We start from the raw sequence: 19,344 nt of genomic DNA on the forward strand, positions 1-19,344 counted from the left end.
GGTCAGTCACAGTGGTCAGCTATTCTGCCGCTGTGTACTCTCTGTTTAGGGCCAAATAGCATTCTAGTTTGCTCTGTTTTTTTGTTAATTCTTTCCAATGTGTCAAGTAATTATCTTTTTGTTTTCTCATTATTTGGTTGGGTCTAATTGTGCTGCTGTCCTGGGGCTCTGTAGGGTGTGTTTGTGTTTGTGAACAGAGCCCCAGGACCAGCTTTCTTAGGGACTCTTCTCCAGGTTCATCTCTCTGTAGGTGATGGGTTTGTTATGGTTAAGGTTTGGGAATCGCTTCCTTTTAGGTGGTTATAGAATTTAACGTCTCTTTTCTGGATTTTGATAATTAGTGGGTATCGGCCTAATTCTGCTCTGCATGCATTATTTGGTGTTCTACGTTGTACATGGAGGATATTTTTGCAGAATTCTGGTGAACGGACCCCAGACCTCACAACCATAAAGGGCAATGGGCTCTATGACTGATTCAAGTATTTTAAAATGTATGTTCCTTTTGATGGCATAGAATGCCCTTCTTGCCTTGTCTCTCAGATCGTTCACAGCTTTGTGGAAGTTACCTGTGGTGCTGATGTTTAGGCCAAGGTATGTATAGTTTTTTGTGTGCTCTAGGGCAACAGTGTCTAGATGGAATTTGTATTTGTGGTCCTGGTGACTGGACCTTTTTTGGAACACCATTATTTTGGTCTTACTGAGATTTACTGTCAGGGCCCAGGTCTGACAGAATCTGTGCATAAGATCTAGGTGCTGCTGTAGGCCCTCCTTGGTTGGTGACAGAAGCACCAGATCATCAGAAAACAGTAGACATTTGACTTCGGATTCTTGTAGGGTGAGGCCGGGTGCTGCAGACTTTTCTAGTGCCCACGTCAATTCGTTGATATATATGTTGAAGAGGGTGGGGCTTAAGCTGCATCCCTGTCTCACCCCACAACCCTGTGTGAAGAAATCTGTGTGTTTTTTGCCCATTTTAACCGCACACTTGTTGTTTGTGTACATGGATTTTATAATGTCGTATGTTTTACCCCCAACACCACTTTCCATCAGTTTATATAGCAGACCCTCATGCCAAATTGAGTCTAAGGCTTTTTTTTAAATCAACAAAGCATGAGAAGACTTTGCCTTTGTTTTGGTTTGTTTGGTTATCAATTAGGGTGTGCAGGGTGAATACATGGTCTGTTGTATGGTAATTTGGTAAAAAGCCAATTTGACATTTGCTCAGTACATTGTTTTCATTGAGGAAATGTACGAGTCTGCTGTTAATGATAATGCAGATGATTTTCCCAAGGTTACTGTTGACGCGTATTCCATGTAAGTTATTGGGGTCAAATTTGTCTCTTGGGGTGACCAGTCCTTGTTTCCAAATATTGGGGAAGATGCCAGAGCTCTCTCTCTCTCTCTCTCTCTCTCTCTCTCTCTCTCTCTCTCTCTCTCTCTCTCTCTCTCTCTCTCTCTCTCTCTCTCTCTCTCTCTCTCTCTCTCTCTCTCTCTCTCTCTCTCTCTCTCTCTCTCTCTCTCTCTCTCTCTCTCTCTCTCTCTCTCTCTCTCTCTCTCTCTCTCTTTCTCTCTCTCTCTCTCTCTCTCTCTGACACACAGACAAAGCAGGGTTAACCAGAGTTGGCTCAGTTTTCCCCCACATTTCCTGGCAGCGTGTTTCCTTTCAGTAGCACCTGTTTCCTTCCACATCTCAACAGGTGCACAGATGTCAGCACAGCACAGCACTCTCTAGTTACTCTATCCAAACGAGCTCTTGGCTTGATGGATGGTTAAATGAAAATTATCACCTTCCCTCTAGCTTGCTATCTCTGGTCTTTGAACCCTAAGTGTTGTAGAGTTATGTTTGTTCAATAAGAATGTTTTGTGTCCTCTGAACCACGAGGGTCATACTCAGTAGGCCTCAGCATCACTGGAGCAGACCGGCTGCTGCTGCTGCTGACGACTGTTAGATGCTGGGAGTTCGACACTGAGCAGGCTGGACAGTTTGGTGTCCTCTGAGGCTCCTGTCTCTTGCATCATGGAGTTTGGATAAGGATATATAGCCTCTTAGCTTCACTTCAGCTCTCATCATTGTCTTCCCTCAAAGTGTGTCTCAGACCACAATCTATCCCCGGGCTAGCTGACGGCCGATCTGTTTGTACTGTCTTGTCAACTCTTATGATCATTGTCACACATTAGGAGTTGGAGTTGGTAAGACTGCACAAACAGATCTGGGACTAGGCTATCCCCGGGCCAACAGAGAGACAGACTTAGTGAAGATGTCCATCCTGATAGCTCATAGCTAGGCTGTTTGCTGCAATGGTTTTGTGTGATTGAAGCGATGTAACCCCTGACTCCATTGGATCCTGTGGGTGAAGGGATAGCGTGTGGGTTAAGAATGTGTGATGGGGCTATTTATGGGAGGAATGGGACAGAGAGACGGGGAGAAGGGGAGAGGGACTGAGTGTTGGGATGCCCCAGAGGTCTGTACCCCCAGAGGTCTGTAACCCTATAAATCTGTCAGGACAGTCTCCAGCTACACAACAGAGAGGGAGGGTGTGTTTTGTCGCAATCAGAGCTAAAATAAATGCTGAAATGCTAGTCCCCTCACTCACCCTTTTTCCTAGTATTGCATTCTCTATTTTGTTTATTGAACATCCATACCCCCCTCGTCTAATGTAGTCCCAGTGGCAGCAGTGGGGGTGTAGTTAATGTTCTGTAAGTGGTTAGAGGGGGTTACAGGGGGCTCACCCCTGGATAATGAGCGGTGCTCTTAAACCCCTCGCCTCTGTCCCCAGACACCCATCTTAATGAATGGCTGTTCTGCTTTTCTCTGCTCGCCCACCACCCCACTCTAAGCCCCTCAGTTCCCCTGAGCCTTAAATCCAGCCCTTGGCATCACCACCACCAAACCGTAAGAAATGAACAAATAACCTCCAACAGGCCTCATTCATTTCTTCCCCATTCCAATGTGATATAAACCAGCACATTCATGGGCCCACTGCCCCACTACTACTTAAAAACACAATATAATGACATGTTGGGATAGGAAAACAGCAGGGCTGGTTCTTGTAGGGACCCAACAGGGGGGGGGGGGGTGTTTGTTTCCAGGGATCAAGGAGACTGACAAATGACCTCTCATGGGAAGAGGTTTACACATCTCCTCTGCTCCTATCCTCCTCCTGGCCCAGGAGTCTTCATTACGAGGAGAAGAGACACCTTCTTTTCAACGTTTCCTATTAGCACATTCTCAAAACAAGCCCAGCGACCTCAGGGGGAAAGAAAGGGGGGATGGAGAATTAGGAGGCTCGCCCTCCATCTGTCCATCTCTTACTCCAGGCATGTTTTCTACCTAGAAGGAGCCTCTGTAGAAGTTGGTGGCGTGGGCGAGCGGGGCAGATTGGCGTGGACTATGGCATGGATCTGGTCTGAATATAGACGGACACTGACTGGTGTTAGTGTGCATTAGAGCCAGCCAAGCCTGGTGCGAGTCAGTACCATATTAGACTACAGAAAACAGACATTGTGCACATTTTATTGTGGCCTGGTTGACGTTTTAGAATCAAATATTTTGCAGAGGATTTTTCTGCCGATGGACCTTCCCGTTGTATTTCATAGGTTTTATAAAGCCCAGGATCATCAACAAGATTCACCCGCTGGGCGTTTTGGTCTGGGGACCGGAACATAATTACAAATCATTACTAGACTGGAACGCCAAACAGATCATATATTTGACTAAAGCATAATATTTTCAAACCTTGCTTACATTTGTATACGATCTCATACAGTGTATCACTCTATTATGCGTGGGAATACTTCTGAACAGATTGCCAAAATGAAAATCACTTGAAGCGGATTCCCTGGTGTTTTTACAGTATTTTATGTAAAAACAAAACAGAAAAATGAACTTGTTTATGTTGTTGCTCAGAACACTTGGGGGACCGAATCAAAGCTGCCAATTGGTGAACCCTGATATAGGCTATGTTGAAATGTCGTAATGATTTGACAAAGTGTGCCAGTTCAGAAGGATACACTTTATCTGCAGAGTGTGTGTGTGTTTTTTGTTCTCCCGCTGACAGATGTCTTGCACTGTCTCATCTCTCCGGAGAGCAGTGGTGGTCAATAGCTGTTACAGCAGATAATAGATATTGATCCCTTGGTCTATCTGCTGCTGGCCAGGCATTATCTGGCCTGACCCCTAATGATGGTGTCACATGTGCCCTGGTGCTTAAATCCCTGTTTAGCATTCTACTGGTAATGGATGGCTTTGTATGGAGCCCGAGAGAGAGAGAGAGAGAGAGAGAGAGAGAGAGAGAGAGAGAGAGAGAGAGAGAGAGAGAGAGAGAGAGAGAGAGAGAGAGAGAGAGAGAGAGAGAGAGAGAGAGAGAGAGAGAGAGAGAGAGAGAGAGAGAGAGAGAGAGAGAGAGAGAGAGAGAGAGAGAGAGAGAGAGAGAGAGAGAGAGAGAGAGAGAGAGAGAGAGAGAGAGAGAGAGAGAGAGAGAGGTGGAGAGAGAGAGAGAGAGAGAGAGAGAGAGGTGGAGAGATAGGTGACCAGGCGTGGTCTGCTCTCTGTCTGTAAGCTGTCTCTCTGTCATATTACTGCTAGGCCGGTCCCTGGGGCCCTTGGGTCTTCCTCTATGAGGCCAGGGGCCCCTGGGACCAGCCTAGCAACAATACTACAGAGAGAGCCACCTCAGAGGCTTTAGTCTGCTATAGTGGAACTCCAGAGGGCTGCCTGCCTCACTGCCACGGCCCTGCGGTACTGGCCCAATCATCAGCTCTGCAGAGATTTAGCCAGTGTGTGCGTGCATGCGTGCCCCCAGAAGCCCAGAGAGAAACGTTAATTACTGGTTGTGTATGCACTGTCATCCTCCATTAGTCTTCCTGCTCCAGCTCATAACACCATGCAGGGAGCTGACTGTTGATGCTTCAGCACAGTGTCTGTCTGAGTAGGACCTACCTGCCATGTACAAGCACTGTAGAGGGGCTCTGTTGAGGTCTTGCATCATGTATATCGTACTATTAATGGACTTTATCAATGGACTGTTCTGTAGAAATGAGCAGAGTTTGTCTAGTGTTTGGAAGCTCTTGTGGAGTTCTTATTTGTTGGGGTGAGCAGTCTGTGTGATTCAATATGAACCGTATCTGTGACTGAAGTACTGACCAGTCTCTCTTTTTGTGTTTCCCTCTCTCTGTCCACAGTTCCAGATTTCAGCATCAATGCAGTCTCCACCAATGACAGCCAGGAGCGTGGCGGCCTGGGCCTCCCCAAGGTGTCAGGCCTAGAGCGCAGCCAGGAGAAGAGCCTGGAAAGCTGCAGGGAAGCCCTCGTGCCTCCCCCCGCTCCCAGTGCTCCCAAGCAGCCCCTACCCCCGCAGCCCTGTGCAGCTGCCCGCCCCCTGCCTCTGTCCCTACCCTCCTCCCAGACCCAGCCCTTTCCCCCCAGCTCCCGTCTGGCCCAGGTACCTGTCCACCAGTCCCCACGCTCAGAGGCTTCCCTCAGGCCTCAGATCCCTGAAGTCCTGCCTCTCGCTCAGGGCCAAGAGCCCTCGCAGCCCCCCCAACCCAGGCCCCAGCACCAGCCTCAGCCCCTGCCCCACCCGCGGCCTCCGCCCACCGCCAGCCTGCACCCACACCTTCCGTCTCCCGCCCTACCGGCCCACCACCCCAGCCAGAGCCAGGCCAGGCTTCATCGCCCTCCCTCACGCTGTGGGCCACACCCTCGCCCCCTGTCTGCCTACAGCAATAGCCTTAGCTTCAACTGCCTCAGGTGAGTCCCAAGTCTATTTACCTGAAAGTATTCAAACTCTTATCTTATGTCAGCATGTAAATGATTGGCAAGATCAAACCTTGAGTTAGTAATGCGCTGAGACCCTCCAGCCAAAGAACATCGCTGACTCTCACCAGGGTAGTTAAACCACCGCCTCTCCAGCTGAGCGATAAGTGCTTGGATTTATTTACCACCCACATTGTCATCCGCTGATAGTAGCCTTCAGCTCTCTACCTACCAGTCACAGCTCTTTACCGATCTCTATGGATCAGCTAGCTGTTCCACCACCCATAGTCAAGCAGCATACTGTGCTTTAATTCAGCGCTCCAGGATAGCCGCCTCAGAGCCCCACTCAGCCCCAGTCCCAGCGAAGGCTCTCCGTCTCAGGGAGGAGCTGGCTCTGTGACTGGAACCCTCTGCCAGTGTGCCAACGGGTCTGGCAGCCTCTGTGAATAATCACATGGTGGTTATGGAGACAGGCGGCAGCTGCTAATAAGCTTTTGGGCTTAGCTTGTTAAGATACTGCTACATGAGTCTCAGAGGGAGAAACCCACACACACAACAACAGGCTCTCTGCCTGGTCTCTTCCTCTCTCTTGCTCTGTCCTTTTTTATGCATGTACCTCTGGAGCTGCTTAAAGGGATCATTTGGGATTTTGGCACTGATGTTCTTTATCCACTTCCCCAGAGTCAGATCAACTTGTGGATACCATGTGTATGTCTCTGTGTCCAGTATGAAGGAAGTTAGAGGTAGTTTGATAATGATAATTAGTGTTAGCTAAATGACTGGAAGTCTATGGGTATCTACTAGCATGCGAGCAGTTACCCATAGACTTCCAGTCTTCATTGCACTAAAGCCAGTAAGATTGGCTCATGAAACGACCGCTAACTTCCTTCATACTGGACACAGAGACATACACATGGTATCCACAAGTTGATCTGACTCTGGGGAAGTGGATAAAGAACATCAGTGCCAAAACCCCGAAGTATCCCTTCAACTAGAGAAGCGTTCAAACACAGATGCTGTTCTATAATGTTTGCCAGTGGTGGTTATTTTAGCAATAAGGCCCGAGGGGGTGTGGTGCACTTATAAACTGGGTGGTTTGAGCCCTGAATGCTGATTGGCTGACAGCCATAGGTATATCAGACCATATACCACGGGTATGACAAAACATTTAATGGGATGTGAAACCTTTCTGTCTATTAGAGCTTCATATCTACTATAAATAGGGGGAAGAGTTGACATGTGGATGTGATATCATTTTCTCTCTCTCCCCTTCTCTGTCCTTCTCTGTCCTTCTCTGTCCTTCTCTGTCCTTCTCTGTCCTTCTCTGTCCTTCTCTCTCTAACAGCAGTCGGAGCAGTACTCCGGGCGGTACCAAGCCCCACGGCCCCACTGGCCCGTCCCCACACCTACCGAACCTCCCGCCATCCGGCTCAGTCGCTGCAGCAGCAGCCACCGCCTTCCCCCTGCCCATCCCAGCCAATCAGATTGCTCCCCACGGCTTCCCCCCCGCCCTGCAGTCATCGCCACACCCCCATCACCCCAATATGTTTGCGCCTCCAGCAGTCTTGCCCCCACCTCCGCCACTGACGTCTAGCACCCTGCCGGTCCCCGGAGGACACCCCGCCGCTGGGACACCCTACTCAGGTAGGCACATGTACCAGGCTGCCCCCCACCTGGTCTGGCAGGAGAACTGCACTACAACAACAAAGTGCAAAGCTGTAAATTCTCATGGCTGTTGTGGCAGAAACCAGGTCATTTGTGGCATGATAGGTGCGTGTGGAGCACAAGACATGTCAAACTGTGACAGGGAGCGAGAGAGACGGACATAAGGTTACCTAGGTGCTAATTTATAGGAGACAGAGACTGACGACTCAGGATTGTGTTAGCTGCACTCTGCCGTCTGTGTTTGTCTATGGTAGTGCAGTAGGTGCTGACAGGCATCCTGTCCTTCCCTCTGTCTATATTCTGTTGGGTTTGATTCATTGATTGATTGATTTGGTTACTCAAACAACACACACTATCTTTCCAATCAGGCCATGTGATGAGAGTGCTTATGCCCTCTCCTGTTGTGCCAAACTCTGATCAAATGGGATCATGATTTAGCAACGGTATCGCTCTGAGCAATTCTCACTTTCACAAGGAAATGTGTTCATCTCACCGAAAATCAAAACAGTCAATACAGAATCATTTTTTCTGAAAAGCATGTCAAATGCATTTGTCTATTTTTCCTCAACCTGTTGTGAACTGGTCAGTTAATGAACAGCTCTGGTCGAAAATGGGGTTAGAGGTTTTCATATAATTGCAGTAACGTTGCTGACTCTTCAAGCAGCATGCTCCGTTCAGGAATGTCCTGTGTGACTCCCATAGTGAAGATGATACAAGGACGTTGTCATCCAGATCATCCTGATTCTCTTTCTTGGTTTTAATGTGACATGTGACCATAGATCCTCTGTAATGGTTGTACTGCACCGTCATGGATATTGTTACTCTCACTTAAAATAGATCTGGAACAGACACTTTCGCTATCATGGTTATTCTTCCTCGTCTTCTCCGTAGCTGTTATAGAACCGATCTGGCAGAGACAAACACACACAGGGCCTGACCATGAGTCTTCTTCTTTCCTCCTCATCTTGCTCCTCTTCTCTCCCTCTCCTTTCTCTCTCCTCCAGAACAAGACCTGCTGCGCCAGGAGCTCAACAACCGTTTCCTCGCCTCGCAGAGCGCCGACCGTGGGGCCTCCCTGGGCCCGCCCCCCTACCTGCGCACCGAGCTCCACCAGCACCAGCACCAGCACCAACACCAACACACGCACCAGCACACCCACCAGCACACCTTCACTCCTTTCTCCCACGCCATCATGCCAACCCCTGCACCCCCCATGGTGCGTACCCCAGCCAGAAATGTGAGGATAAGTAGAACACCACTCCGGGGAAGGCCGAGAGGGTTGTGGGTTTTGGGGAGGAGGGGCGGTGGACTGGGGGGTGAGGTGGGGGTGTAATGATAGCAATGTTTGATGATGTCTTACTTTATTAAGCTTTTACTGCAAAAACCTCAAAGTGCTTGGTGTATATGCATTAACAATGGGGTGGAAAGGGTAGTGTTTTTGAACACGGCTGTTTTAATACAGTATTGGTACTATAAGGTAGTCCTAGTCTTGCTGGAGGAAAACAGTTTTTTTTTTGTGGCGTGCCTTCTAATAGTAACCATGTGTTTCTCCATTCTTTACCACAATGATGCCTTTCTTCTCCCAAAAACTCTTTCTAGTGTTTTCTCTGGAATATTTTGGGCACCCCAAACTTGAATCCAGCTTTTGCTAAATTGGCAATAACTGCCCCAGAGGCAGAGTTGTTTAATTCTGTGCCAGCTTTGAGAACATAATACAAGTTTAATCATTCTGTCTTAAATGACATCATGTACTGTAGTTAGTTGAGTTTTCATTATAGGAGAATGCTTTGGGTTTGGAGCCCCGCTGTTTGTCTGGGGCCACAGGCTGTCCTGCTGATACAGGCCTTCTCACCAGCCCTCTCTCTAACACACACACACCCATGGTCCCAGACAACGGACACACACACACTTGTTTTTCTATCCTTGTGAGGACCTGAAATATATTTCCATTCAAAATCCTATTTTCCCTAAACCTTACCCTAACCTTAACCCCTAAGCTTAAAATAGCCTTTGTCCTCATGGGAACGTAGGAAATGTCCCCACAAGGATAGAAGAATAAGACACACACACACACACACACACACACACACACACACACACACACACACACACACACACACACACACACACACACACACACACACACACACACACACACACACACACACACACACCTACTGTAACCACAGAGTATTTTACATTGCTCTGAAGATATTCCTCAAAGGCAGATTGGCTAGCGCTCTGGCAGCTAATGAGGACATGAAAGTGTTTTTAAGGCCGCAGTGTTTATACTTGACTGGGGGAAATGTATTCCCTAGGTCCACATTAAACCACTAAAACCTCCCCAAATGAGACACAGGGATACACAGAGCTGCATAGTTTATGAGCTCTTCAGTCGCTCACAAAATGGGAGCGCGAGAGGCAGGGAAAGGGCTGTTCGGGCTGAGGATAACGATGTGGTCAAATGGCTCCTCTGTGTTCTTGATTCACTAAACAGCGCAGTCTCACATGTAGATCATTAAGCTTCTCTTTAGCTGCTGGAATATTCTTTCCCTGTTCTTAGTTCTGTTTATTTCCTTCCTTCTACAGTTTGAAAAATTCCCATCAAAAGTTGACCCCTTCTACAGACACAGCGTGAGTTTCTCTGTGTTTGTGGGGTAGTTTGTACACTCAGTATGTACCTCTCCACCCATCTATCCATGTTAGTTCATGTTGTAGTTCTGTGTGTATTTACACAGTAGCTCCCATGCCTCCACCTCTGCTTCTGCTCTGAGAGAATACAGCATCCTGTCTGTCTGCTAACACGACTGCCTGCTTGCTCATTCATTGTACCATTCACACGATGGAACCTGGCTGAATCATTGCAACCCCCTTCCTACTCATGTGAATAGTTCCGAACTGCTCCGAATAGTTCAATGGCTGTACCAAATGTGTGTGTGTGTGTGTGTGTGTGTGTGTGTGTGTGTGTGTGTGTGTGTGTGTGTGTGTGTGTGTGTGTGTGTGTGTGTGTGTGTGTGTGTGTGTGTGTGTGTGTGTGTGTGTGTGTGTGTGTGTGTGTGTGTGTGTGTGTGTGTGTGTGTGTGTGTGTGTGTGGCTAAATGCTTTTGTCTCCACCACACTTGACCTCTGCCTTCAATTACTGCTCTGCTATTCAGCGGTATTCAACTGCTGTGCATGTTGTGAATCAGAGTAGCAATTACATGTTAGTCAGAGTTTGGTCTTAATTCGTCTCACTACTATCACCACCGTTAGGCTGGATAACCCCTCTTTAAAATGTGTTCATTAATGTGGAAGCATATTATGTAAGCCTCAACAGACACCCGTTGTGATTGTATAGGAGGATTCTTTCTGGTGAGAGAGTTCAGCTTTACTCTCAACACTAGCTAAGACTAGCCAATAACTGTAGATTTGTTTTAGTGGCTAATAAGTAACTCATAGGTTATTACTGTGTAATTTCCATGTTAGTGCTTAGTAAATACCTGGTGATTTCAGTACCATTATAAAAGTGTAACTGTTTGAGTTTTGTGAAACACTTTGAGCCACTAAGGAAAGTGACAGTTGTAGCTACCTGACTGACGGCGGTCTGGATGTTGATCCCTAGTTATGGTGGGTTTGTTGTGACATCATCATGTCTGCCATGTTATCCCCCCCCCCTCAGCCCCCCTGTACCCTGTCATGTCATCATGGCCCCTCCCTCCTACATCTCAGTGTTCATCCAGCTCCTTCTCCTCTGTCGGAACAACACCACACCCATCCTCACTCCTCTCTTCTGTTCTTAGCTGTTCCACTCCTACCCCCCGGGCGTGTCCGGCATTCCTCCAGTGATCCCTCCAAACGGGCCATTCGGCTCGCTGCAGGGGGCCTTCCAGCCCAAGGTAGGGGCCACACACTCAAGGAGTGAACATGACAAACACATCCTCATTGTAGCTCTGACGGCCAACACACAGCTTAATTAACATACGTTATCAGAATAGGGAGTGGACTTGGGAAACGTGCATGTACACACTAAAGACAGAGACGGTGCTCCCCATACCTCCTCTCACAATGAGCTCTCTCTGTGTTCTGTAGACTTCTAACCCACTGGATGTGGCCTCAAGACCTGGAGCAGTCCCACACACACTCTTACACAAGGACCCCAGGGTAAGCACCCTGTCTGGACACATTCACACACTCTTACACAAGGACCCCAGGGTAAGCACCCTAGCTGGACACACTCACACACTCTTACACAAGGACCCCAGGGTAAGCACCCTAGCTGGACACACTCACACACTCTTACACAAGGACCCAGGGTAAGCACCCTGTCTGGACACACTCACACACTCTTACACAAGGACCCCAGGGTAAGCACCCTAGCTGGACACACTCACACACTCTTACACAAGGACCCAGGGTAAGCACCCTAGCTGGACACACTCACACACTCTTACACAAGGACCCAGGGTAAGCACCCTACCTGGACACACTCACACACTCTTACACAAGGACCCAGGGTAAGCACCCTACCTGGACACACTCACACACTCTTACACAAGGACCCAGGGTAAGCACCCTGTCTGGACACACTCACACACTCTTACACAAGGACCCAGGGTAAGCACCCTACCTGGACACACTCACACACTCTTACACAAGGACCCCAGGGTAAGCACCCTGTCTGGACACACTCACGCATTCAATAGTGAAGCCACGCATAGTTGCTAAATAACAACACCTGGGAGACATGAAAGTAACTGCCCCCCCCCCTTCCCCCTCTTTAACTCTCCCTCTTTCTCTCTTCTAGCTAACGGATCCATTTCGGCCCATTCTCAGGGTAGGAATGCTTTAGTTCTCTCTCCCCTAAAAGAAAACTAAAAATAAACGTCCCATAATGTGTCCTTGAGAATCCTGCCTTTGAGGTTTACCATATCTCCTTGTTTTGCGTTTGTCCAGAAACCAGGGAAGTGGTGTGCCATGCATGTCCATATGGCCTGGCAGATCTACCACCACCAACAGAAAGTCAAGGTGAGACCTCCCCTTTGCACTTCCTTCCACTCACAGACTGTAGAGAAACACTGTCTGTTGTGCTTCACTATAGTGTGGTTCTCTAAACCCCAATATTTTATCATCTAAGCCCCAAGTCAGTTACATTGGTAGTATAATCCAGCTCCCCTCCTGGAGAGAGACAGTATTGAGAGAGAGTCTTATAAGAGGACTGCCATCTTGTGGTATCTTCAGTGGTGTACTGGAGGGAAAATGCCGTTTACACATATGTTTTATTTGCATGAGCGTTAACCCATCTTTTGCAGATATGCAATGAAATTATAGGAAATGTTACTTTACTCGCATACGGCGATCAGCTTCACGCCTTAGCTCTCAGATACCCCTTCTGCTGCTGTGTAGGCGATGGCTTTTTCATGTGCTGTTTCTCCCTGTCTGGCGTCTTCCAGCAGCAGATGCAGGTCGACCCACACAAGCTGGACTTTGGGCTCAAGCCGGAGTTCCTGAGTCGACCCCCCGGCCCCAGCCTCTTTGGAGCGATGCACCACCCCCACGACTTAGCACGTCCTGCCACGCTCTTCTCAGCAGCAGGTGAGTGTGAGTTGGTTAGTGTCCTGGGTAAAGGTAGATTGACACCATAGAAATTGGATTACCAGAAGGGACAAAGCCCTTCAGACCAGAACAATTTGACTGGAACACTCATGGGTCATTGTATTTCTATGATTGACACAATATCTCCAGGACCTCCTCTCCCCACAGAGCTCAATCAATCCCACTGGCCCCATGGTCTATTTTTAACATGGCGTGTCAAGGCAAAGCACCGGTCTCCACATAGGTTACAGATTACATGTTGAGATCAATGCTCTTGCCTCTAAAAAGGGACGCATCCTGCTTATCTTTCCTACATTGCATCTCAGTTCAAAATCATTAGGGAAGCTATGATGCTACAATCAAATATTTGAGCTACATTACACATGACTAAGCTAAGGGAGATGAATATCTAGTTTTTCTATCATGAAGATGTCTTACATCAACTCTCTTTCCCATGTCAGGTTCTACACACCCGTCAGCCGGCCCGTTCGGCCACCCGTCCCACCACCCTGGCAACTTCCTCACCCCTGCACCTCACTTAGGTAAGGCGCAGCCCACACAGTACACCTAGTCAAGTCAAACTTGATATAAAGAGATAAAAACGTAGCATTTCAATTGATTTTGAGGGTGTATGGAGCACTGAGAAGTACAGTGTCTGTGTCAGAAGCTGGTTGACACTGTAAAGGAGCAATATAGAGAGGGTGCCGACTGTGTTTGCTCTCTCCTCCCTCCCGTGCTCATTCTCTATCCCTCCCACTATCTCTCTCTGTCTGCCTGACTCTCTCTCCCTACCACTATCTCTCTCTGTCTGCCTGACTCTCTCTCCCTACCACTCTCTCTCTCTGCCTGTTTCTCTCTCCCTCCCTCAGAGCCATTCAGTAGGCCTCCCTCATTTGGAGGACTCGCCTCTCTCAGCACAGCAGCCTTTGGTGGGCTTGGAAACCCAGCACTAAGTGAGTTTCATCTCCATGACAACAATGTATACGTGTATTTGACAAACAGATCATTTGGATTTCCTGTCAGATTCTGAAAATGAAAATCAAACGTTGCTTGGGGTATTCATGGAATTCTAACGTTAGAGTTGACCGACCATCACACCAGGGAGATATGCCTTTTAACTTGTGTTTTGGTCTTTTCTTCTTTCCGTGTGTTGAATCCCTAACAGCGCCTAACTCTGTGTTTGGCCATAAAGACAGCCCCAATGCACAGCAGCACTTCAGCAACAATCACGAGCCGTGGAACCGGCTGCACCGCACACCGCCCTCCTTCCCCACCCCTCCACCCTGGCTCAAACCTGGCGACTCGGAGAGGAGCGCTTCAGTCAGCTCCCACGAGAGAGACCGAGACTCAGACAAGCGAGACACTTCCTCCGTCAACAAAGATGACAAGGAGAGGTGGGTGTTATGACGAGACAACTCTGAATGTACCCTAAAGTTATACCACTGACAAACAATAAACTAGTGATACAAATTGAAATATGACTTTAAAGCCCATTGTTGTGTGTGTCCATCCAGGGAAGCAATGGAGAAGCGTCACCAGACCCATCCGTCCCCAGTCCCCATCAACCCCATCAGCCTGTTGGGTCACAGCCGTCCCCCCGGAGCCCCCAAGGAACCACCTGCCCCCCAGCGAACCCCCCAGGGATAAGGACAAGCCCAAAGACCGAGACAGGGACAGGGAGCACCCCGAATCCTGGAAGGACAATGGCACAGACGAGCACAAGCTCAAAGAAAATCACCACAGCGACAAGGACACAACGCCAATCATCCACGACGTGCGGGTGTCTGAGGACAAGGCCAATGGCAGAGGGACGACCTCACCCTACATCCGCCAGACCAGCCTGGACCGGCCCAACGGGGGCCTGGGGAGGGGGGGAGAGGGAGGCCCTGATGGAGAAGAAGGGAGAGCTGCCCTCTCCATACGAGCACCACAAGAAGAACAACAACGAGGTGAAGGTAAAGGAGGAGAGGAAAGAGGAGCAGGACAGCCCTACGGACAGGGACAGGCCCCCCTCTCACCCACACCCTCACATCCACCCACACCCGCCCCAGGTGCCCCCCACGCCCAGCTTCCACACCCACCCCGCCTCCTCCATGGCGATGCCCATGGGCATGGCGGGCGTCCACCCAATGAACAGCATCAGCGGCCTCGAGAGGACTCGAATGGTGGCCCCCTTCATGGGCATTAGCCCCATACCAGGGGCAGAGAGGTTCCCCTACCCAGCCTTCCACTGGGACCCCATGAGGGACCCGTACAGGGGCCTGGACATCCACAGACGGGACCCTCTGACCAGGGAATTGCTGCTGAGAAACGACCCCCTGCACCGGCTGGCCGGGCAGCGCCTCTACGAGGCAGAACGCTCCTACAGGGACCGAGAGTCTCATGACTTTAACCGCGACCACCACCACCCTCTTGTCCTGGAGCAGCGCCGGGAACAGGAGGCCCGGGCCCACCTGGAGGAGCGCGAGCGCCTGCACATGCTCAGAGAGGACTACGAGCACGGCCGCCTACACGTTGCCATGCACCACCCGGCCCTGGACGGCCACCTGCCACACCCCCACCCTGGCCTCATGGCCCCCGGATTACCCAGCATGCACTACTCCAGGGTCAGCCCCTCGGCCGCCGCTGCAGCGTATGCCGCCCACGCTGCCGCAGCCGCAGCCCACCAGAATGGTATCCTGAACAAAACACCGCCCACGGCCTCCCTGAGCGCCCCGCCACCCCTTATCCCCACGCTGGGTGCCAGGCCAGGATCCCCCAGACGGACTATGCCACTCACCACAGACATCAGAGACAGACCGTCAGCCCACAACCACAAAGACATAGAGGCACGGTGAACGGAGCGGGGTGCAAACCCAGCGTCACCCTGGACTACAGGCAGATTCTGCCCCAGACCCTGTGTCTGACAGAATTACTAACACTGAACTCACACCAAGCACTTAGCTTTGGGAAAATTAGACTGTACCATAGCTGTGAATAATATGTGGTTGAAAAACACCCACAGATGATGTTTTTGTTTTTAAAAAGGGGGGGGGGGTGAAATTATGTAAACAAAAAATGAGATTTTACTAAACTCTTTTTTCCAGTTTGCTCCTGCTTTTTGTGTGTATTGTTCTCTTGTATAGAAAGCGGCCTGGAATACCCTGAAGGTGTGTAGGCTCATAGAAACGGCACCCTCACAAAGACATTTTGGAATGTACAGGTACTTCAATGCATTGACAGACAGCAGAGTGTGTAGATATGTGTACAGTCGACATGCTCACTCCTTAAGGAACAAATCAAGGTACAAATATGCAAAAGGGTGTTTTGAAAGCTTTACTTTGAACAAATGTAAATAGAGGACTATTATTAATGAGGAGGAAGGGTAGAATGTGCTTTTTGCTGATTGGTTTTTGCTTGACGCGGCAGACAAAGCATTGTACCAGAGACCACCATACCCCCCATTCAACTATGCAACAAATGTCTGGGCTTACACTCTGAAAGCCAGCCTGGTCCCCACCCCAACTAACTCTGAAAACACTGTATTCTCTCCACAACCAAGATCTCACAAAACCATTATAATGTATATATCACTGAAATGAAATAGTGCTCGTAGAATTTACACTATAACCGTACAACGGTTGGGCAAACGTAAAACAATTTTCTTAAAAGTTATACAAAGTTGTGGTGACAATCCTTAAAATGTCTATTATAGAGCTATTTTTATTTTCAGAGGAATTCCAATGCCTGAAGTCGCCGAACGGACAGTTTAAAGTGAGAGAGATCCCTTACTTATCAGTTACCCCAACAACTCAACTCACACTACTCCCACTACTAGTCTTGTTTTGGAGAGAATACAGCACATTTACAAAAATACACCACATTATCCCTTCTAAAGGAGTGTACAGTATGTGTTTGGAAATAAGTTGTGTTTATCTAACAGTGTATTAAAGTCCTAAGTTGTTGTATCTACAAAAATTTAAAAAAAGACAAAAAAGACAGTCTAAACTATGGATAGTTTGTTTCTAATGAGCAGAGATCTATTTTAGTAGTCCACTGAAGGTTTAGTTGTGCGCTTCAAAACTCTGTGAGAGCCAGATGTTGTGCAGTGTTTTTTAAAACCCCACATTAAAAATGTCCACTGGAGCCGTAGTGGTTAGTCAATGCGTATTGCAGAGAGATTGTTAACAAGAAAAACCTTTTTTGCTGTTAATCATGTACGTTAAAAAAGTATTTCTAGAATCAAAAAAAAATGTAAGACCAAAAAAAAAGAAGCGACTGAATCTTCAGCATGCTCCTCATTTAAACTTGTGTTATGTCAATTGTGCCATGTTATTAAAAAATGTGAACTAAAAATGTCTACTGGCTTTTTTATGATCATGAGAGGTAAATAATTGCGGTTGGCAATCGAAATGTAAACATAATGTCCAACCCGACATTAGTGGTGTAAAATAACTACCCCGAACACAAATATGAGCGCAACATGTAAAGTGTTGGTCCCATGTTTCATGAGCTGAAATAAAAGATCCCACAAATTTTCCATACGCACAAAAGGCATTATTTTTTGCACAAATTTGTTTACAACCCTGTTACTAACAAATATAATCCATCCACCTGAAAGGTGTGGCATATTAACAAGTTGATTAAACAGTGTGATCATTACACACGTGCACTCTGTGCTGGTGACAATAAAAGGCTACCCTAAAAAGAAATGTTTTGGCCACAGATGTCTCAAGTTGAGGGAGCGTGCATTGGCATACTGACTGCAGGAATGTCCACCAGAGCTTTTGCCAGAGAATTGAATGTTAATTTCTCTACCATAAGCCGCCTCTGATGTCGTTTTAGAGAACTTTGGCATGTGGGCGAGCTTTTTGCTGATGACAACATTGTGAACAGAGTGCCCCGTGGTGGCGGTGGGCATAAGCTACGGACAACGAATGAACACAATTGCATTTTATCGATGGTCATTTGAATGCACAGAGATACCGTGATGAGATCCTGAAACCCATTGTCGTGCCATTCACCCGCCACCATCACCTCATGTTGCAGCATAATAATGCACAACCCCATGTCGCAAGGATCTGTACACAATGCCTGGAAGCTGAAAATGGCCCAGTTCTTCCATGGCCTGCATACTCTCCAGACATGTCACGAGTGAGCATGTTTGGGATGCTCTGAATCGATGTGTACAATAGCGTGTTCCAGTTCCCGCCAATATCCAGAAACTTCGCATAGCCATTGAAGAGGAGTGGGACAACATTCCCAAGGCCACAATCAACCGTTTGATCAACTTTTTGCGAAGGAAATGTGTCGTGCTACAAATGGTGGAAACACCAGATACTGACTGTTTTGCTGATACCCGCGCCGACATGACTGTTTTCCCAGTCATGTGAAATCCATAGATTAGGGCCTAATTAATTTATTTTAATTGACTGATTTCCTTATATGAACTTTAACTCAGTAAAAAAAATGGATGCATGTTGCAATTATAAAAAAATTCAGTATAAGTAAAACAACTTTGAAGTACTATTAATGTAGGTTTTTGGGGTATCTGTAGCGGAGAACACTTCAGATGTTTTCCCTAATTATTCAGAGATCAATAGAGCTAGAGACACCAAATGTATTGACAAACAACTTATATACACTACAAGTATGTGGACACCCTTTAATATTAGCCAAACACGTTGCTGACAGGTGTATAAAATCATGCACACAGCCATGCAATCTCCAAAGACAAACATTAGCAGTATAATGGCCCTTACTGAAGAGCTCAGTGTCTTTCAACGTGGCACCATCATAGGATGCCAGCTTTCCAACAATTCATTTGGTCAAATTTCTGCCCTGCTAGTGCTGCCCCCGGTCAACAGTAAGTGCAGTTGACCGGTCAACAGTAAGTGCAGTTGACCGGGGCATGGAAATGTCTAGGAGCAACAAGGCTCAACCGCAAAGTGGTAGGCCACACAAGCTCACTGAACGGGACTGCCGAGTGCTGAAGCGCATAGTGGGCAAAAATCAACTGTCCTTGGTTGCAACAATCAATACCGAGTTCCAAACTGCCTCTGGAAGCAATATCAGCACAATAACTGTTCGTCGGGAACTTCACGAAATGGGTTTCCATGGCCGAGTAGCCTAAGATCACCATGCGTAATGACAAGCGTCGGCAGGAGTGGTGTAAAGTTTGCCGCCATTGGACTCTGGAGCAGTGAAAACGCGTTCTCTGGAGGGATGAATCACACTTCACCATCTGGCAGTCTGATGGATGAATCTGGGTTTGGCGGATGCCAGGAGAACACTCACTGCTCCAATGCATAGTGCCAACTTTAAAGTTTGGTGGAGGAGTAATAATGGTCTGGCCTGTTTTTCATCGTTCGGGC

At 48.1% G+C, this 19,344-nt stretch overlaps 1 protein-coding gene across 1 annotated transcript in view; it reads left to right on the forward strand.

Moving 5' to 3' along the window:
- LOC123998797 (autism susceptibility gene 2 protein-like) overlaps positions 1 to 17,343 on the forward strand; it is a 505,895-nt gene extending 488,552 nt beyond the window's left edge. The window contains 15 exon segments of the mRNA XM_046303945.1: positions 5,182 to 5,749; positions 7,101 to 7,399; positions 8,425 to 8,657; positions 10,010 to 10,054; positions 11,200 to 11,295; positions 11,489 to 11,560; positions 12,204 to 12,233; positions 12,353 to 12,424; positions 12,850 to 12,991; positions 13,453 to 13,533; positions 13,861 to 13,944; positions 14,157 to 14,385; positions 14,506 to 14,583; positions 14,585 to 14,870; positions 14,872 to 17,343. Of these exon segments, the coding sequence (XP_046159901.1) occupies positions 5,182 to 5,749; positions 7,101 to 7,399; positions 8,425 to 8,657; positions 10,010 to 10,054; positions 11,200 to 11,295; positions 11,489 to 11,560; positions 12,204 to 12,233; positions 12,353 to 12,424; positions 12,850 to 12,991; positions 13,453 to 13,533; positions 13,861 to 13,944; positions 14,157 to 14,385; positions 14,506 to 14,583; positions 14,585 to 14,870; positions 14,872 to 15,828 (3,272 nt within the window). The 3' untranslated portion in view covers positions 15,829 to 17,343.
- The last annotated feature ends 2,001 nt before the right edge of the window (positions 17,344 to 19,344 follow it).

This window comes from Oncorhynchus gorbuscha, linkage group LG16 (genome assembly GCF_021184085.1).
Source record: "Oncorhynchus gorbuscha isolate QuinsamMale2020 ecotype Even-year linkage group LG16, OgorEven_v1.0, whole genome shotgun sequence".
Taxonomy (NCBI): Eukaryota; Metazoa; Chordata; class Actinopteri; order Salmoniformes; family Salmonidae; genus Oncorhynchus; species Oncorhynchus gorbuscha.